The sequence below is a fragment of the Martes martes genome (genome assembly GCF_963455335.1).
Source record: "Martes martes genome assembly, chromosome: X".
NCBI lineage: Eukaryota > Metazoa > Chordata > Mammalia > Carnivora > Mustelidae > Martes > Martes martes.
This window is the reverse complement of record NC_137897.1, coordinates 67,748,492-67,771,248: the sequence shown is the minus strand read 5'-3', so window position 1 is coordinate 67,771,248 and position 22,757 is coordinate 67,748,492. Positions and strand designations below refer to the sequence as shown.

Below are 22,757 nucleotides of genomic sequence, written 5' to 3'. Positions count from 1 at the left end.
CAAGGTCCAAATAACAAAATTTTTAATTTTTGATAAACTGACAAGAAAACCAAGGCAGGAAGTTCATTTTATTTCCAATATTTTAAGTAATCTACAGATTGTTTAACAGAAAAACTGATAGAGAATCTCCTACAAGTAACACTAACATGTTATTTCTTAGCCTACCAAACATACAAAAGTCATTCTATAATATCCAATTACCTATTTATTCCACTTTTATAAAGACCTCAACATTAAAATCAAATTTTAAAAATCATCTTTCTTCTGAGCTTAGAGCTAGTCAATGTACAGTCCACTCCCTTTCTCCTTCTCCCACCTTTCTATATAAGGGTATTATCAGACACTGTAACTTAAAGAACCTAACAGCTTGTGCTCAAACTTCAAAGAAGCATTACAGATTTTCTTTGAAAACTTAAGTGACAGAAACAAATCTGTCCATTTTCAGCTACTGAACATATTTACTAGTTTAACAGAGATTTTTTTTACCAAAGACTTTGCCAGCCTTCACTTTGTCAGATGAGTTTAAAATCTACAACACTTCTACCCTGCATGGAATAAGATCTAATGGATTAAGATATGAGTAGGCTTTCGTGTATGTCATGTTGGAAACTTTCCACAGGCACCCACAAGCCCCTGATATAAAAGTAACCAAGGGGTACCAATGATGAAAGACTTTGTTGCCATGGTGTCATCACATAAATCATCAATTATTGTCTGTTATTATGAGTGTGACAGCCACATACTGTCATAAAAGGATTTGCATTTTCATCTAGTTTGAAATCTTTTTTTCCAGACATCATTTGCTTTGTAAAAGAAATGTCATGACAACCATAGAATACGTAAGCTTGTTATGAAATGTTCAAGCATTCTTTCAGACTTTGTCAGTTTGGCACTTTGGCATCCCAACCTCTTTTGCATTATTGAGTTGTTTATCCTTATGGTTCATAAATGTATTTCTAAACATGAGTATATAGCATAATAGGCTTAATCCAACAGAAGAAGTGCAACTCTTTGGTTGCTATGACAACCTAAACTGATCAATTTCCTGTCACTGTTTTAAAAGAGGCATTCTCCTGTGGCCATAAATACTAATTACAAATGCAAGCCATTTGCTAACATGTTCAGTTTACAGATTTAAGCAGTTCATGCCCAATTTATCATTTAACATGTCCTCCCACATTTGTAGTGTGGTACAGAATGAATAATAACTTCACTTGTTTACAAAATTTTCAACTTAATTTCACTAATTATTTTTGCAGTTGCTGGAACTTAGCTGTGATGCTACAAGTTCAGTAAACTTAATGGATTTTCAAAGTGCAAGTAAAGATTTATAAGTGTAATTTCTGAATTAAAGTTGAAATGTTTGCTTAAAACTCCTTCCTATAAATACTTATTTTAAAGAAGGAGCTTATATTTTATGTAGGAAAGTTGCAAATTTTTCAAGAGCAAATGAGTGTCTTGTCCCATAATTTATTCATGTCAATTAAACGAAGAGCTAATATATTTGGCTAAAACCTGCAATGAATAATTTTATGAAGGTTGATACTCTGAATGGGAAATCTCACTTTTAAAAGAAAGTAGTAGATTCAGGAAAAAAAATAAAAGATCCAGCAGGCAATGCAGTCATAGTACTATATGATTTTTTTTTTTTTTTGAGAGAGAGAGAGCACACACATGTGCAAGCCTGAGTGGTGGGGGAGTGGCAGAGAGAGAGCGAGTAAGAGAATCATAAGCAGGCTCCAGGCTCAACACAGAGCCCCACACAGGGCTTGATCTCACAACCATGAGATCATGACCTAAGCTAAAATCAAGAGTTGGATGCTTAACCAACTTAGCCACACAGGGACCCCCCTAGTACTATATAATATAATGTTAAGTGCCTCCCTTCTCTACCCACACACATATTTTATACAAGCCTAAAATTAAAATTTATACTTCATCTTTTTTTTAAAAAGATTTTATTTATTTATTTATTTGACAGACAGAGATCATAAGTAGGCAGAGAGGCAGGCAGAGAGAGAGAGGGGGAAGCAGGCCCCCCGCGGAGCAGAGAGCCCGATGTGGGGCTCGATCCCAGGACCCTGGGACCATGACCTGAGCCGAAGGCAGAGGCTTTAACCCACTGAGCCACCCAGGCGCCCCTATACTTCATCTTTTGAGAGGAAAGAAAAGAATTTATAACCATCTCAGAATAGGAATAAGAGCAACTACAAATTGTTAAAGTATCTTTGGAGAATTTCTACCTCTGACCAACATCTGGAAAATGTAGGATACCATTATCCTATATAGCTTTTTGAAAGTAAAGCACTTCTATTTTTCAGCACCCATTAATTTCATGACAAAGTTTTGCTATATGTATCATTATGATTTATATATTAAGAGAACAAAGACCTCTAAACTAATCTTTTCTATTTTCTCACTAACTTATAAGCCTAGAATTTGATTTAAATATTTATTTTTTTGCATTTTAAATATTAAACTTAATTTAAATATTGAATATTTAAATAATTAAATATTTTTACAATTTCCAAAACTGAATGGGTTCTTCCTTAGGTGACTTCAAATAATCACCTAACATTTCTAAAAAGGCTGACAATTTCTCAAAATCAAATATAATAAGATGTTCTAATTGATTCTCTGAAAAAAAGAAGCTGATACCTAAAAAGTTTACCTCTGGGAATACCTACAGAATGCATTGCTTTGTGAGGGATTAGACAAAATGAATGACGTGAGATCCCTGTTCCTGTTATTATCTGTACACTACTCACCAAAATATATTTCTTAACAAGTCCTGCCCTGCCACCCTCATCGCAGGTCTACCCAATAACTACTGTTAACCAACACAAATTAAACATCCAAAGAAGGTAAAAATTCATTAGTTGGTCCCCCGTGGTTGCAGAGAAAAGACAAAGCACTTCCAATTGATTCTAAACTCAGCAGCTGTAGCCTCAAACTCTAGGGCTCTGAAGGCCTTCTGACAGCCTGTGCTCACAGGTGCTTCTCTTCTTCTAGCACTAGCTCACTGACTCTGCAGCAGGAATTTCAGATCACCACAGTGTTGAGGTGAAAACTCCAGTGCCCTGATTAAAAAAAAAAAAAAAAAATCTGCTGTGCTTGAAGTAATGAAAACTAATCTGAATGCAGCCAGTAATTGGCTGTGAGCACATGTGAGCACATGCTCGTCAAAGGCTGGCATCATAAGGTTTTGTTTTTGTTTTTTTGCATATATAGAGCCACTTCAACTGTGTTTCTACCTGCATTTTTGTTAAATGGACATCTAATTTCAAAAAACAATTTATAGAATACCTTAAGCTGCTATATAGCACTTGGTGAGAAACAGAAAGTAAAGTAAGAAATAGTAATACCATTTAATTGCTCAATAAATATTTATTGACTATTGAAGATTAAATGTCAGGAAAATATTCTAGATACTGGAGATAAAAGTGGCCAGCAAAACAAAGGCATGGTTCCTACCTTCATGGTGCTTATTACATTTTCACAACATTATAGCATTTCCAAAACATTTTTACATAATTTTGCTCATTTTTTGCTCTTCACAATAATTTCATGAGGGACATTCACAGATCCATTTTACAGACAGGAAAACAGAGACTTACAGATGTTAACTGATTTGCCTGTGATCATAGAACTAGTTGTTGGTACAGTAAGGAATCAAACACAAGATGTCTGACTACAAATTCAGGGCTCTTACCACTATAGCAGCATTTCCAAAAGTGTTTCATAGAATGCTGAGTCTCTGAACAAAAAGTTTCCTTTAATGAAAAAAGACTGAAAAGTCTTGTATATTATACTTCTGCCTACAGAGCAGATTAACAAATTATAGGCTCTGAGAAGAGCTGTGATGAACACATTTTTATTTGTATTTAACGGCATGTTTTCTGATCTTGTTTGACTACAAAACCTCTCTGAGGGAAAAAAAAAAATGAATCCATGATGACTCAGGAACTGATGATAAACTACTATATTGGATACAGAGTGGGGGTGGGTTGCAGAAAGGACATGTGTTTTGGAGAGTTGCAAAATACATTTCTAAATCCATACCTATCCATGAATGTTTGTGACTGCAGAACACTGCGAGGTATTTTATTTTTTTTAATTCTCTCCTCAAAATATTATGAAAGAAAGGGCAGATGTGTGTGGTGAAAGAATGAAGCCTGTATGCATTATTAAAATGATAGAAAATTCAGGATACCAGCAAGAAAATGGAACTGAGAGAGTTCCCCTAACCCTCTTTCTTACCCACCTCCAGTACTTGTTCAGAATTGAAATGATCAAATTGTCCCTTAACCAAAACTTCCTGTAATGGCTGGTTCTAAGACTAGGGCAAAGAATATACAAGATGAGCCTGAAGCATTTTGTAGTGGTAGAAAGCAAGAAAATGCTCAAAAAAAAAAAAAATCCATGATGATGAGAGCAGGTAAAAAGTACACACAGACAACTGAAAGAGCTCCTACTGGCCAAACCTAGAAAAACTTAAGCAATAAAATAAATATCATAGTATTGGATTATAATCTGAAGTACAAAATAAATACCTGAGTCCCTACTGAAATAAATGATTAAATAAATAAATCATAAATTATAAATAAGGAAGAAGGAACAACTCTCCCATGCAGAACTCTAAAAAAATTCTACTGATACTCTGTCCTTAGGAAAGTGAAGCAGGGGTACCCTGAATCTCAGTCAGTTGAGCCTCAACTCCTGGTTTCAGCTCAGATCATGATCTCACAGTGGTGGGATTGAACCCTAAGTCAGGCTCCTCGCTCATCATGAAGTCTGCTTGAGATTTCTCTCTCCCTCTGCCCCTCCCCCCACTTATGCTCTTTCAATCTCTCAAATAAATAAATAAATCTTAAAAAAAAATAGTGAAGTAAAACTCCCTATCCTTTAACTGTGGGCTTCACATAGTGATGTCCTTCCAAAACTTCCAGAGCAGTATAAAGAGGGTAAGGGAGTAAAGTAACTTTACAGTAAAGAAACCTGACAAATACTACATGAGCTGGATGATCAAGGCCAACTGCAAAAATAATAAGTTATAATGATAGTGTGTACCCTTGTTATGATGTGATGATGTGATGAAAAGTCCTCTTTACCTCTGTGGTGTTCTGCTCCCAAACCCAATTTTACAATAAGAAAAACACCAGACACATCCCAATTGAAGGGCATTCTACAAATACCTGACCTGTACTCCTCAAAACTGTCATGGGCATCCAAAACTAGGAAAGTCTAAACCACTATAACCAAGAGGAGTCTAAGTAGACATGATGACTAAATGTAAGGGTATCCTACTTCCTGGAACAGAAAAAAAGACATTAAGAAAACACTGAGGAAGTCTGAATAAAGTCTAAACTTTAGCTAATAATGGTGTATCAATATTTCTTCATTAATTGTGACAAATTGATTCATTAATTCTAAGATGTTAACAATAGGAAAAATGAGTCCAGAGTGTATGAAAATTCTCTGTGCTACCTTTATAATTTTTGTATAAATTTAAAGTTGTTCTAAAATTAAAATTTGATTAAAAGAAAAAAAATACTGCTTCTAACCACCTTGTTTGTGCCAAGTCCAACTTTATTAAAAACTCCTTTACCTCTACATGAATTGGAGTTTAATGTAGCTCCAAAAAACGCAAGCAGTGATTTCTGAAGCAGGAGAACTGAACAAATACAAATTAAGGAAAGCACAGTTTGTTTTTTAAGCAACCAAAAGTAAATATGTATATACTATTTTTAAATGTGCTGCCTGAAATAGATGTCATAAATCCTTTCAGGTAATGTTCAGTAGGTGCTTTACTGCCAAATGTAAATCATGATCAAAAACTAAAAACCACTTTATACTTAATATGTTAGATATATCAATATGTGATTTAATGAGTATTTGTAAAACTCTTACAGCATAAAGAATATAAAACCACAATTAGCCTAAATAAAAAAAAATAGTGATTTTTGTTATTTAATTTTACTTTAAAGCAGCATAACCATATGGTAATATATTATTTGGCTAGAACTAGCCATTTAAGATGAAAATGTCCAGGGCACCTGGGTGGCTCAGTCTGTTAAGTGTTCAACTCTTGGTTTTGCCTCAGGTTATGATCTCAGGGCCCTAAGATGGAGCCCAAGTAGGGCTCTGCATTCAGCATGGAGTCTGCTTGTCCCTCTCCCTCTACTTGTCCCCCTGCTCTCTCTCTCTTTATAGAATGAATAAATAAAATCATATTAATTAAATGAAAATGTCCAAATCATTTGATTTTCAACAAATAAAAATAAAATAATTTTATTTTATTATCTAAATAAAAATATTGTCTGTAGGGAGAATATTTTATAATGACGTATCAGTTCAAAATGCTTTAAATTCTCCTACTTGCAACAAATCAAAGCATGTCTGCTGTTACTAAAAGCCTTCAGTATTTTATATGTTTTAACAGCTTTTACATATTTTTTAAAAAATCTAGAATACTGTATATATCAGATGATCTAGCACTTTATATTGTGGGTTATGAATAATATATCATTTACATAAATCAGTTGATTGAGTTATATATTTTATACATCTCAGTTTTCTAACAGATTTATTTAAAAACAATATTTAATGTTTTATGGCTTAATCATTTTTTACTTGCCTCTTCTTGAACATTAGAATTAGTTAAACAACAAAATTCCAGATGAAAATCTAAAGTTAACAGTAAATCTTTGGAGTCTTAATATGCTGAGAGAACTCTTTCAGCAAATATATTCATGGTATTGAAAACTTAGTGTTATCAAGAATACTAAAAAGGACTAGTCTTCAGGGCATTTCACATGTATCTATCTGCAGGACTGTAGAACACGTCGCCATGGAACATAATTCCTTTAAGGGCTACAAACCAAAGGACGTCCATTTTGGCATAATAGTCCCATTTCTTAACATTATTTTGTAGCATTCATCAAGATGTATCACAAACCCTAACAATTTCGGAACAATACAGTGCCTTTTTAAATGCATTCATACTGAGTCTTAGAATCAACTCCGTTTTAGCAACTAGTAAGTTACACTGACAAACTTAAGATTAGGGCTATACAATTTTAGAAAATGTCACCACTATCTTTGTAAAATAATAATATGTTCCCCATTGCATAATAATAGGTGGTTATCAGCCTTTCTTTTTTATCCTGTCTCAGTCATTTAGTTGAATCCAACCAGCACCCTCTAGAGAAATTCATGGTCTGTCACCTTACCCATTGGTGTCTAGATTTATGGATATTTTAGCAGTCCTTCATTTTCACATCACTAGGCAACTCTTCTAAGTTAAAAAAAACAAAAACAAAACAGACTTCACCTGAACATTCAGACAAGTATCCTACTACAAAGTCCATTTTCCTTCTATAATTCCACTTTCTTTTCTTTTTTATTTCTTTTCATTTATATTAAAGAAACACACAGTCTGAGACCTAATGTATTATAATGTATTATACCTTCACATTACTAAATGTAACATGCAAAACATTACACATTATTATTCTATGCATGGCCAAGAAATTTTAGTATTCACAGGATTATGGTAATTAAGTCTTCCTTCACTTTGGGTGATGTGACACTTGCTTGACTATAATGTCAATCCACTTAAAGTCTGTGTAAACAACATTATCTTAGTCACTCTGCATTGCATTTCCAACTGTGAGCAAAATTACAAGGTCAGAGTGGACAAGAATGTAGGTAATCCCAAGGAAACTTCATGTAAATGACTTGCTCAAGGTTTAAACTGGGTTTTCAATAATAGCAAAAAAAGAGTATTTACCATACTATATTATATATTATTATATAATAATTATATTATATATTATATAATATATAGTATAGTATATAATATATAGTAGTATATAGTATAGTATATACTATATATATATAGTATATATATAGTATAGTATAGTATATAATACTATATAGTATATATACTATATATTCTATATATATATAGAATATATATATATATATATATATAGAATATATAGATATATATATATATAGAATATATATATATATATTCTATATATATATTCTATATATATATAGAATATATAGTATATATACTATATAGTATTATATACTATACTATAGTATTATATACTATTATATATATTATATATATATTATATATATATTATATATATATTATATATATGTATATATGTCAATCCACTTAAAGTCTGTGTAAACAACATTATCTTAGTCACTCTGCATTGCATTTCCAACTGTGAGCAAAATTACAAGGTCAGAGTGGACAAGAATGTAGGTAATCCCAAGGAAACTTCATGTAAATGACTTGCTCAAGGTTTAAACTGGGTTTTCAATAATAGCAAAAAAAGAGTATTTACCATACTATATTATATATTATACTATATACTATAATATATAGTATAGTATATAATATATATTATTATATAATAATTATATTATATATTATATATATTATTATATATTATTATATTATATTATATATTATTATATTATATAATATTATATATTATATATATTATATATTATATATTATATATTATATATTATATAGTATAGTATATAATATATAGTATTATATAGTATAGTATAGTATATACTATATATATAGTATATATATATAGTATAGTATAGTATATAATACTATATAGTATACTATACTATACTATAGTATAGTATAGTATAGTATACTATATAGTATATATACTATATATTCTATATATATAGTATTATATACTATACTATAGTATTATATACTATACTATATATTATATATATTATATATATAATATATATATTATAATTATATATTTTATATATATAATATTATATATATTATATACTATAGTATATATACTATACTATAGTATTATATACTATATAGTATACAATACTATACTATACTATACTATATAATACTATATATTATATACTATACTATATATTATATAATATATAGTATATAATATAATATACTGTGATATATAATATATTATAATATAATAATATATTATAATATACTATAGTATATAATATATACTATATTATTTAGAAACCATCCATGGCAAAACACATGGGGATTCTTGGAGACAGAGATAAAGATAAAAATGTCCATTATTTTGATGTTTTATAGATGAAAGGTAAATGTTTTTTGCCAAGGGTTTGTTTAGGCTAACAAAAGTGTAGTACTCCATTAAAAAAAAAGGAATATAAAAAATAAAACTAAAAAATAAATAAGAAGGAATATTACACAGAAAAACTGCAAATTATTTTGTAAATAAAGATCCATTGTCATCTCAAATATAAAGAGCACTTTTTAGAAACACAGATGATAAAGGCAATACAGCAATGCTTATATTTCCACCTTTCTGTTTTTTTTTTTTAATTTTATTTATTTATTTGGGAGAGAGAAAGAGCTTGCACTGGGGAACATGAGCAGGGGGAGGGGCAGAGAAAGGAACAGACACCCCCCTAAGCAGGGAGCCCAGAACCCTGGCATCATGACCTGAGCTGAAGGCACTTAACTGACCGAGCCACCCAAGCATCCTCCCCATTTTTTTTTAAATAAATACTCGGCAGCCGTAATACTTATCTTCTTAAAGTAATGATTTTTCAATAGTTGTGTTAGCCACCTAGTGTGTTATGTCCAAAAAGTGCTGTTGTGAAAATGCTCTGATTTATAAAACTAGCTTAAAGGCTTTATGATATCTTGTGTTTTAATTGACTTATTTAGTGTTTATTGGAAAAGTTAGATAACCTAGTTAAATCTCCACATAGAATAGGTAGGATCTAGGCAATTTGGCACAAGTTCCTCTGAACTTGTGGAAGTAACAGAGAAAGCAAAATAGTGGTTCCTCAGAGTATGCTTAAACTATAAAAGGGGGTGCCAGTTAGCAAAAATAGCAATGGAAGTTCTTAAATAGGAGTCTCAGTCAATTCACAAATAGGCTAATGTAGGTAAAAACCCTCAAAAGCAACATATGTGGGATTCTCTGGGCTTATTGTCACATTTGAACAATAAGGTACACATGTGTGAAGTATTAATCTGGAGATCATCTGAACAAAGTGTATGAACCACAGTTTTCTTGTAATATCTGATTTGAAACACTGTAGGAAGTCAGTTCACTTCCCAGGAATGCCATTATCAAAAGTTTTTCCCAGGATTGCTTACAGAGAAGTCCCTAAAATGTCATCATAAGAGATTACTGATTTAGATTTTGTTTGCCAGAATTGTCACCTTCCACAAGTAGGAGCTTCACTAAAAACATAACTATAGGGGCGCCTGGGTGGCCCAGTGGGTTAAAGCCTCTGCCTTCAGCTCAGGTCATGATCCCAGGGTCCTGGGATGGAGCCCCGCATTGGGCTCTCTGCTTGGCGGGGAGCCTGCTTCCTCCTCTCTCTCTGCCTGCCTCTCTGCCTACTTGTGATCTCTGTCAAATAAATAAATAAAATCTTTAAAAAATAACTATATTCATTCATAGATTGCTTTTTAAAAATAATTATAAATAATAGGTATTCTGTGATAGAGATAAGATATACTTGTATGTGTAAATGTGTGATGATACTTGAGTGTGTTTGTGTAGTACATTGGCAATTCTTAAAGTTTAAGTAGAATAGGTTTCAACTATTTTTTTTTTACATTGTATTTATATGTTTGTCAGAGAGAGAGAGCACAAGCAGGGGGAGCAGAAGGTAGAGGAAGAAGCATGCTCCCCATTGAGCAAGGAGCCTGATGTGGGACTCAATCCCAGGACCCTGGGATCCTGACCTGAGCTGAAGGCAGATGCTTAACTAACTGAACCACTCAGGAGTCCCCCAACTGACTACCTTTTATAATTTAATCTCTTACAGTATTAGACAGGTTTCTGACTGGACATTCTTTCCAGTATATGTGGAATCTAAGAAACTCCAAAAGCTCTTTGTTAAACTCCAGGGTACAGATCCATCTCATTCTAATAAAAAAATCTCCCCAAATACAAAATCCAATTAGTTACCCTCCATCCGAAAAGAAGCACAGAATATATGGAATAGTCAATCTGAGTCCTCCCTCTAAGAAGCTAAGTACAGGACCATAAAAGAATTCTTGGAATAAAATCTTAGGTGAGTTGAAAATATTGAAGACCCTCTTCTCTGAATCTGAAATATATGTAAAAAGAACTTGAGAAGAAACACAAAACCATAATAAATTGTAGTTGGACTTTCACTGTATTTCAGCATTTGTAATGTGGTGATTCAGAATAAGAAACATTGAAGATTAACTCAAGATGGTGTGTGACTAGTGTCTAGTCATAGTGCTGAGATCCTGCTCCAATCTTCTATCCTACATCCCACCTCCAACTGCCGTTCAATTAAGAGAAACACAAAGACAAATAGGATAAATAAGATAAATATGATCTTAACTATGACAGAGAGTGTTATAACACTTCACAAATTGATAAAATTCAATCTTATCTTTATGTTTTATGGACAATAAGTAAATTATAGCTTCAGGAAAAAGGGAACATATGCATTATAGATCAAAGATTATAATATGTCTTTAAGAGACTGTTTATTCCAACATCCTAATTTTACAGATATGGCAACTGAGGTCCCAAGCCACAGAGTTATTTTCAGTGTTGTTTTAAGTCCATGGAGTTCTGACTCTTTCCAGAGCTCTTCCTGCTATACCACAGTCTCATCAAATGAGTTTTTATGGGAAAGTTCTTTGTAACCTAGAAAACACTTTACAAATTTTAAATAGTATTTTACACATATGATTAAAAAAACACAGAGTGATAATACACACAAATTTTAAAAGAGTAGTTAACTCTAATGAAGGGTGGAGGAGAAAGGAGATTAGTGTTAGTTATATCAATAATGCTTTATAGATACATATTTTTTAAATGATGAGCTCTGAATGAAATGTAATGTAGCAAAATGTAGACTTCGTTATTTGTCCACAAATGTCTCTCTGTATTTCTTGCTCTTTCCATTTGAGCTACTTTATAATCAAACTTGCTAATTTATTACACAATCAAAATGATGCTACCAAAATTGATTTCAGAATAAGAATGCCATTTCCAGTAAATCAGAATATATATATATATATATCTGACAACTGGAATCAGACTAATTACCAAAACACCTCATTTCATTTTATATGTGTGTGTATATACATACATATGTCCATATGTACATATAAAATCTATTGATCTAACATATATGATCTTTGTAATCAGACTGCCTTGATTCAAATGCTGGCTCTGGGTAGGTTGTGTGGCCTCAGATAAGTCATTTAACCTTCTCTGTGCTTCAGTACCATCTTCTGTAAAATAAGGATCACAATAATACCATCTAGGGGCGCCTGGGTGGGTCTGTGGGTTAAGCCTCTTCGGCTCGGGTCATGATATCAGGGTCCTGGGATCGAGCCCCATATCAGGCTCTCTGCTCAGTGGGGAGCCTACTTTCCCCTCTCTCTCTACCTGCCTCTCTGCCTATGTGTGATCTCTCTCTGTCAAATAAATAAATAAAATCTTTAAAAAAAAATAACATCTACCTCATAGGGTTGTTATGAAGATTAAATGAACTAAATAAACTGGGATATAATGTCTGAAAAATGTTAGATATTATTATGTTCTGGCAAAAATAAGAATAGCAGTTGTTCATCCTGAATTACATTATTTATATGTCTATACTGGTTAAATGTATCAACTAATCATTCATCTCTTAAATTCTCTACCTTGAGGACTAACCAATTAACTAAGAATTTCTAGTTGTTAGAGTTTTTAGGCAACAGATTTAATTAATTAGTATATTTAAACATGGTTCATCCCTATCACACTACAGATTACTTGTGGTCAAAACTACCTGGTGATCCAAAAAGGGGAGCACTGTCTACCCAAATTTTATTTAGGTAAACATCACCTGTTTTGCACATTGTCATATGAATTGATCAGTTGTCCAACAATTTCTCATCTTGCATGTATGTCTGTGTTAAATCTGCAACTAGAATAGTTTGTTGACCAATGGGAGGTTTTTTTTAAGTTAGTACTTGAGATTGTGCATTCTTTTTTTTTCTTTCTTTTTTCACTTTTCCCTTTTTTTAAAAGTCCTCTGATAAGCTTCTCATCAGAAAGGACAATGTTAACTGACCACCCTTTTTTTTTTAAAGATTTATTTATTTATTTGACAGAAAGAGAGCACAAGCAAGAGGAGCAGCAGATAGAAGGAGAGGGAGAAGCACGTTCCCCGCTGAGCAGGGAGCCTCATGTGGGGTTCAATCCCAGAATCCTAGGATCACGACCTGAGCTAGAGGCAGATGTTTAACCGACTGAACCATGCAGGTGCCCCTTAACTGACCACCCTGATGACTAAGGATTTATGGTGCAGATCGTAGGGGCCTACGTGAAGTGGTTTTTTTCTTTCTTTTTTTTCCTAGAAAGTTTGGAATTTAATTCTTTCCTTTTTAGACAAATAGACTTTAGGATTGCTGGTAATGAAAGGGGCATACAAATGTTAAAAGCATTGTAGCACAGCAGATTATGTGCTAAGGTCCAGGGCAAGATAGACAAACAAGTGAAGTCTCAGACCAATCAAACAGTTACCTCAAACAAAAATTTCAGAAGACAAACTTTTGTTTTATTTTTGCCAATGACAATCAAAAGTTCAAATGAAGTTTTGCTGTGTTAACTACTTACATTTCTTTTATTTCTTTAACCATTTGTAAAAATCAAGGAATTTTGCTAGAAGAAATTGGGAATTTGTTGAAAGGCAAGTCAACTTAAAATTAAATGAACATATACTATGTATATGGTGTTTTTCCTATTAAAGCACCATGAATTAGGCTTTAAATAGAAGCCTTAATTATGTTATGTGACAGAACCTATATTTAAATGCTCTCTTTAGACATGGCAGTAATGATCTTTTATGCTCCATTTCATTGATAAATAGGAAAGCAGAAAATTCATAATTTTATCTTAATTTTCCAAGCAAGTTAAGGGAAAACTATCTTGGCTATTTCCACATAGTAAGGAAAAATCATGAAGCACATAACCACAATTTTGAGTATCAGGAAAATTATTTACAAACATTCTACTTATTTTTAATTCACTTTACATGAATTTTCCATCAGATACATTTATAATATACTGTGATTTTTTTTAATTCAATACCTAGAGGACTTACAATTTAAGACAGAGATCGCTGGAAGAGATTATGCTGAGTAAAATAAGTCAAGGAGAGAAAGTCAAGTATCATATGGGTTCACTTACTTGTGGAGCATAAGAAATAACATGGAGGACATTGGGAAATGGAGCGGAGAAGTGAGTTGGGGGAAATTGGAGCGGGAGACAAACCATGAGAGACTGTGGACTCTGAGAAACAAACTGAGGGTTTTGGAGTAGAAGGGGACGCGGTGGGGGGGGGGGTTTGGGTGAGCCTGGTGGTGGGTATTATGGAGGGCACGTACTGCAGGGAGCACTGGGTGTGGTACATAAACAATGAAAGCTAGAACACAGAAAAGAAATAAAATAAAAAGGGAAAAATAAATAAAATAAGATAAATAAAATAAAATAATAGAGATCACAAACTGGCAGCCCATGGGCTAGATCCAGACCACAGATGATTTTGTTTAGCCTGCATAGTGTTTCTTTCTTTTTCTTTTGTTTTGTTTTTGTTGTTGTTGTTTCTGTTTTGCTTTTTTTTTTTTTTTTTTTTAAAAGATTTTATTTAATTTGACAGACAGAGATCACAGGTAGGCAGAGAGGCAGGCAGAGAGAGAGGAAGGGAAGCAGGCTCACTGCTGAGCAGAGAGCCCGATGTGGGACTCGATCCCAGGACCCTGGGATCATGACCTGAGCTGAAGGCAGAGGCTTTAACCCACTGAGCCACCCAGGCGCCCCCTGTTTTTGCTTTTTGAGTTGGTAACCAACGTTTAAGAATTAGGGAATTTCGTGGTGCCTGGGTGGCTCAGTTGTTAAGCTTCTGCCTCTGGCTCAGGTCATGATCCCAGGTCCTGGAATGGAGCCCCACGTTGGGCTCCCTACTCAGCAGGAAGCCTGTTTCTCCCTTTCCCACTCCCCCTGCTTGTGTTCACTCTCTCCTTGTGTCTCTGTCTGTCAAAAAAGTAAATAAAATCTTAAAAAAAAAGAATTAGGGAATTTCATATAAAAATTTCATATAAAAATCTGCATTACTTGTCTTAAAACTCAGAGTTTATCAGTATTGGGCCTACATTCCCACATGGTGGCAATCAACTACACTGAGTAATAGCTGACACCTTTAGAAAGAATACATACTCTCCAAGTCACCTACCACTCCCTATTGCTTATGGCCTTTCATTTACATTACCAGCCTTGTGTCAGTAGGCATTAGAGTTTGCTACTCTCCTGTTTCTCTGTAGTTTATGTGAATGAATCAGTGCATATACTTTTAAGAACATTTCATGATTTTTCTCAGATTACAGCAAATATAAAAATTCATTGCATACATATGTACATATGTAATGTGTGTTCTAATTTATCTAAAATAAATCTATACAGTTATAATCTACTATTATAATTAATTAAATGAAGAGAACATTGCATTAATTTGTATGTCATTTAACCAGGAAAATCGAAATAAAATGAAAGTCATTTCCAATGTCTGAATTCTATTGCATTCATTTAAAATTTTTAAAAAAACATTTACTTTCAATATCCCAAACCTAAACTCAAAACTCAAACTTTTTCAGTTACAATCATTCATTAATGAAATATAATGGGTTCTTGTCTCCCCCAGCACTAAAGTTATAATATAATAGAAAGTTTGGCACTTAAGAAGGCACAACCACTGCTTCAAGTCACTTGGGTATTATTTAGTGTACATGATATTTAAAAGAAAAACAACCTGAGGGTTTTGAAGGGGCGGGGTGGGAGGGTGGGGGAACCAGGTGGTGGGTATTAGGGAGGGCACAGATTGCATGGAGCACTGGGTGTGGTGAAAAAACAATGAATACTGTTACGCTGAAAATAAATAAAAAATTAAAAAACAAAAACAAAAAAAAATAAAAATAAAAAATAAAAGTAATATCTAGCATAGGAAATGTTCTGGATATTACAAACATCATTATAGTGGTTTTTAGTTTCTACATTGAAAATTCATATGGTGTGGTCCCCATCTCTCCCATAATCCTATGTTATTTTTGTTGTAGAAAAATATGGATAAAACATATTATCAAGGGCAGCCCTGAATAAATTGGGAAAAAGTCACCAAAGGGTAATTTAACCTGAGAAGGGTATATAGAAGAGAAGAGGGGCACTATTGGCCAGCAATATCAAATATAATTTTGTACTTTATTACCATGGGTTGCCCTCCTTTTCCCTTGCTTCTCTTAGTCCATTATTTTCCTCATTACAACCTAAAAGGTATAAAGCCTAGAGCAATATGGTATTGTAATTCAACTGAAATTGTCATAGATAATTTTAAGAAGTTTCAAGCATAAATCTTCTTAGACTTCCAAATTTTTTTAAAAATGTATTTTTAGAAAGAAATGGTTTTGAATATTTTAGAACTACTAGCATGCTTACAAAATATATCCATGCCTAATGCTTAGAACAACTCCACAAAATTAGATGGGCTATGTTTTTTCCTTTATTGCTATAGCACACTTAATAACCTGTGCTGCCCTGCAAAAGTGAATGTACCTTCCTAAGCACTCGGAAGTATGCAGTGAGTGAATCACCTTCTTGTTATTTTACATAGGTGTCATGATTTTTGTGTCAGTGACACTTACTCGACCCACATGAACTTTGCAGACTTTCCCTAGCTTCTGCCTTAGTTCCCAGGAAAGCAGCTGTTCCCTATAGGTGGAAATCACCTCTCTACTGCATGAACCCAGGATCTATTCCCAGTTAATAGATATGAATGGTTACCGTCAATAACGAAACTGTGGATACCAAATTAACTAGTGCCCACAAATGGATAGATAGGGTCCAATTAGCTATTTGGGTTTCATTTTTCTTATTATTTACTAAGGATAAAGAAAGATTCGACATTTGCTCTGAAAATTTTAAATGGCTCTACTTTCGTACCTTAATAAGTACAGTACAGGGAACAAAATTATTGAAGTTGGGCTGAATCTGTACAGGCTCCAGGACATTCCCAGAAGTTGATTTAAAAAAAATACATAAATACCTGTTAACAGCTTGTTTTCTTGTCATTTGCCTCTTCCTTCTAAAAGGAGAGTATAGCAAAAAATAAATAAATAAAACTGGTTAATTGAGATTTCTGGTTAGTAAGCTTCCAATTAATCAAGGTTTTATTATATTTCACAAAAAAGCATCTTCAATTCTTCAAGAATTTCAGATAGGTTACACAAAATGAAATGCCAGCAGGGAAAAGCACAAAGAAGGTAAGAAAGCCTGAATTGTTATTAGATAGTGTTTTAAATATATGCACAATACTATTGTATTTCTGGTCTAGTCCCCACTAAGTAAAGAATAATGTAAAATGTCATGTGATTTAGGGCTTTGCCATATATGAAGGCAAGGAAATAAGGTTATAGATTTCTGTTTAAAAAAATGGCCTTGGGTCATAACAATTCCTAAAAAAGATTCAGCAGTATTATGTCTTCTTCCTTTCTCTCAAGAGCCTTCTTCCCATCCCAATGGGTATTCCAATATATTTAGGAGGGAAAAAAATCCTAGGACAGGATCCTGTCCTAGGATTTTTTTTTCCATTTTCTATTTGGCCAACAGGATGATTAAAGTGAGCCAATATCACTGCTATGCCTTAATTTTCTAAACATGGAGCTATTAATCACACAGCTCATTATATACTTATTTCTGGAACAATAATGAACTATCTTACATCCTTCCCAAAAGGGTTACACACACACACACACACACACACACACACACACACACAGAGTCATACACACGCCACACAAAATAAATACTTAAAAATGAGATTAATAAAAACCCACATATTTTTTCCTCCCCTACCCCCCCAAGCCCCCCACTCTGCCTCTCAAATTCCTCCTATCAGGGAGATCATATGATAATTGTCTTTCTCTGATCGACTTATTTCCCTCTCTCACAAAACAAACTGAGGGTTGCTAGAGGCAGTGGGGGTATGGAGAGGGTGTTTGGTTATGGACATTGGGGAGGGTATGTGATATGGTGAGTGCTGCAAAGTGTGTAAGCCTGATGATTCACAGACCTGTACCCCTGGGACCAATATGTTAATAAAAATAATTTAAAAAATTTAAAAACCCACAAAATTATCTTAATTAACAAAACAAACATTATTTCCAATAGCACAGTATTTCCTAGTGAAGAACAATGAAATCTAAACTAACATACTGCTTTCGGGGAAGATGGCAGAGTAGGAGGATCCTTGTCCCCTACTTGTCACTTCATCCTGTGATTACACCCAAATAACATCCGCATCAGAGATAATAAACCAGAAAATGAGTGAAGACTGGCAGAATAGACTCTCCTGAGCTTAATGTAAAGAATGTAAATGTAAATGTAAATGTAAAGAAGCCACCTCAAAGAGGGTAAAAAGGTAGAGATAAGGTCAGGAGCCAAATTGACCCACATGGGTGGGAAAGATACCTTGAGCGAGGAAAAGAGAGAGGAACAGACCCTATACCAAGTACCACAGGCATTAGGAACCCACACTGAGAAGATGAATCCCCATAATATTTGGCTTTGAAAACCAGCAGAACCTGTTTTGTGAGTTCTTACAATCAGTGAGGCTTATCATCTGGAACTTTAAAATTCAGCAACTCCACTCTGGGAGAGCCAGAGGGTGACTGGAACCTTAGTCTCTGCTCTTAGAAGGTATTATAAACAGACCCACTGAAAAGTAGCATTAGAAACACAGTTTTAAAAATGTCTGGGTTTTCAGGAAAGATATTTATTTACTAATCTCAGAGCATGTGCTGGTGGAGGGATCTTTTGAAGACTCCTAGAATGAAAGAGCTGGTAGGTGTCATTTCCCTCCACTTCCCCAGAGCCTATGTACCCAGACAATTGTGGTAACAAGTGCAGGATGAACTCTCTCCACAAAGCTTGCCTGATCCCTGTCTTCTACAGACCATCCACTCCATCCCAGACTGGGCAGTTTTCCCAGGGTGGCTGCAGGTCTCCTCCTTCAGTGGAATGGCATAGACCTTGCTGGCACTATATGCCCCACAGCACATTCCCCCTTAGACACGCCCCTTCCAACATGCCCTTGGCAGGAGACCATCCAAAGGAGTGCCACAAGCCTGGCAGAGTGAAGCAAACCTGACAGAGTTCAAAACCACTCCAAAGGGACTCCTGCCCCAGGGAAAGAAGAAGATAATCACAAATACCATTCTGACTGCAAATTCAGTAGTGGGCTGGGGAGTACACATCTAGTCTGACTGAAGGACCTGCCCATCAATGACAGTTTCTCAGGGGACAAGACAGGGAGAGCACCCTGCAGTTTGGTGCTACCACAGCTCTGGTAAATACCTGGTCTAATTAAACTCAAGCCTAAGGCGGCCCAGACTTGCTCCCTAACAACACAGGGACCAAACACTTACCATGAGACAAAGAGAGCCACTGCAGACAACTGTGATAAAGGCAAAAAAAAAAAGGGTACATGCAACAAACATAGAAGACATGCCTGAAGTGCCAGGTTATGGTGAACAAGGAACACTGTATTGCAGGCATCACAGGACCTCTTCTTCATATGGCCACTACCTTCAAGAGGAGACATAGCTGACTTTTCTATGACATAGAAACAGACACAGAGAGTTAGACAAAATAAGGAGACAAATATGACATGAAAAGGGGGAAAAATCACAGCAAGAGAACTAAATGAAACAAAGACAAGTAACATGCCTGATAGAGAATTTAAAGTAATGGTCATGAAGAGATACTCACTGGACTTGAAAAAAAGAGAGCCTTAGTGAGACCCTTAACAAAAAGATAGAAAACACAAACACACACACGCACACGCACACACAAAATCAGAAATGAAGAACTATGCTGCTCTCCTTGCTTGTGCCCTCTCTGTTAAATAAATAAACAAACAAGCAAGTAAATAAAATGAAGAAATGAAGAACTCAATAACTGAAATTTAAATACACTAGAATAAAGACTAGACTAGAGGAAGCAGAACAGAGCAGAGACGTTGAGGACAGAGTAAAGGAAAGCAATCAAGCAGAATGTGAGAGAGAAAAATATAATAATAAATGAAAATAGACTTAGGGAACTCAATTACACGATAAAGTACAAAAAGATGACCATCATATGGATCCCAGAAAGAGAAGAGAGAGAAAAGGGGACAGAAAATGTATTTGAAATAATAAGTGAAAATGTCCAGAATATGGGCAGAGAACAGAAATCCAGATATAGGAGACACAGAGAGCTCCCAATAAAATCAACCCAAAGAGGTCCACACCAAGATGCACACTTATTAAAGTGGCAAAATGTGGTGATAAGAAACAATTTTGAAAGCAGAGAGAAAAAACATCACATTCAAGGGAAACTCCATAAGACTATCAGTTATTTTTTTTTTAGCAGACACTGCAGGCTTAAAAGGAGTGTCATGATATATTCAAAATGCTGAAAGAAAACAAAACCTGCAACCAAGAATACCCTATCCAGTAAAACTATCACTCAGAATAGAGGAAGAGACAAAGAGTTTCTCAGACGAAAGGTAAAGGAATTCATCACCACTAAACCAGCTTTCAAGAAATGTTGAAGAGGACTCTGAGTGGAAAGGAAACCTCTGGGGAGAAAGGAGTGGAAAGTAAGAGTAATAAAAGTAGGAAGCACAAAAGCACTAAAATTAATTATAGCTATAAAAATCAGGCAAAGAATTCACAAAATAAAAGGATATAAAGTATGACATTATCTATCTAAAATGTTCAGGGAAGAGGAGTAAAAATGTAATGTTTTTAGAATGGGTTCAAACTTAAGCAACCACCAACTTAATATAGACTGCTATATGCATGAGATGTTATATATAAGCCTAATGGTAACCACAAATCAAAAACTGGTAATAAGTAAAAAATAAAGGGAAAGGAATACAAGTATCTCTCTCTCTCTCTCTCTCTCTCTCTCTCTCACACAGCCAGCAACTCATGAGAAAAGAGTAAGAGGAGGAAGAGAGAAAAACCACAACAAGTAACAAAGTAGCAATAAATACATATCCATCCATAATGACTTTGAAAGTTAATTGACTGTATGCACCATTCAAAAGACATAATGTAAATGGATAAAAAAGCAACACCCATTTATGTGCTGCCAAGAAGAGATTCATTTCAGACTTAAAGACACATGCAGTTTGCAAGTGAAAGGATGTAACATTTATCATGCAAATGAAAGTGAAAGGAAAGTGAGGATAATAATGCTTATATCAGACAAAATAGACTTTAAAACACAGACTTTAACAAGACAAAAAAGGACACTACATAATCATGAAGAGAAGAGTTCAACAGAAGATATAACAGTTGTATTTTTGATCCAACATGTGAGCACAAAAATACATAAAGCAGCTGATAACAAACATAAAAGGAGTAATTGATGTTAATACAATAAAAAGGTATCTTAATGGCCCACTTACATCAATGGACAGATTACGCAAGAAAATCAAAAAGGAAACAGTAGCTTTGAATGATACATTGAACCAAATGGATCTAACAAATATATTCAGAACATTCCATCCCAAAACAGTAGAATACATATTCTTTTCAAGTGCACATGGAACATTTTCCAAAAAAGATCACAAAACAAGTCTCAACAGATCAAAAAGGTAAAAGTCACATTATGCATCTTTTCCAATGACAATGCTATGAAACTAGAACTCAACCACAAGAAAAAACCTGGAAAGAACACAAATACATGGAGGTTAAATAACATACTACTAAATGATGAATGGGTCAACCAAGAAATCAAAGAAAAATGAAAAATACATGAAAAGAAATGGAAATGAAAACACAATGGTCAGAATAATTCCAGATGCAGCAAAAATGGTACTAAGAGGAAGTTTCTACCAATACAAACCTATGTCAAAACACAAGAAAAATCTTGGGGCATCTGGATGGCTCAGTGGGTTAAGCCTCTGCCTTTGGCTCAGGTCATGATCTCAGGGTCCTGGGATTGAGCCCGACATTGGGCTCTCTGCTCAGCAGGGAGCCTGCTTCCCCCTCTCTCTTTGCCTGACTCTCTGCCTACTTGTGATCTCTCTCTCTCTCTCTCTCTCTGTCAAATAAATAAATAAAATCTTTTAAAAAAAGATGCAAGAAAAATCTCAAAGAATCTAACCTTACACCTAAAGAAACAAGAAAAAGAACAAACAACACCCAAAAAGAGTAGAAAGAAAGAAAAAATAAACAGAGCAGAAATAAATAATATAGAAACAAAAATCATAGAACAGATCATTGAAACCAGGAGCTGGTTCTTTAAGAAGATCAACAAAATGGATAAACCTTTAGTCAGACTCATCAGGGGGAAAAAAGGGGGGGGCTCAAATAAAACCAGAAATGGAAACAAAAGGGGAGAAATAACAATCAACACCACAGAAACACAAAGGATCATAAGATTATAAAAAGTTATATGCTAACAAATTGGACAACCTAAAAGAAACAAATTCCTAAAATATATGAGCTTCCAAAACTGAATCAGAAAAAAATAGAAAATTTGAATAGACAACTATTAGTAATGAAATTGAATCAGTAATCAAAAAACTCTCAACAAATACAAGTCCAGAACCAGATGGCTTCACAGGTGAATTCTACCAAACATATAAAG

General features: G+C 34.2%; 1 protein-coding gene across 3 annotated transcripts in view; it reads right to left on the bottom strand.

Annotated features, from left to right (window-relative positions):
* The window catches only part of DACH2 (dachshund family transcription factor 2), a gene marked incomplete at both ends in the record, with an annotated part of 854,168 nt that overhangs the window by 602,100 nt on the left and 229,311 nt on the right, over positions 1-22,757 (bottom strand). For all 3 annotated transcript variants that reach the window (XM_080794934.1, XM_080794935.1, XM_080794936.1), the window contains one exon: positions 17,161-17,199. In XM_080794934.1, coding sequence (XP_080651060.1) covers positions 17,161-17,199 — 39 coding nt within the window. The remainder of the gene's footprint in view (positions 1-17,160; positions 17,200-22,757) is intronic.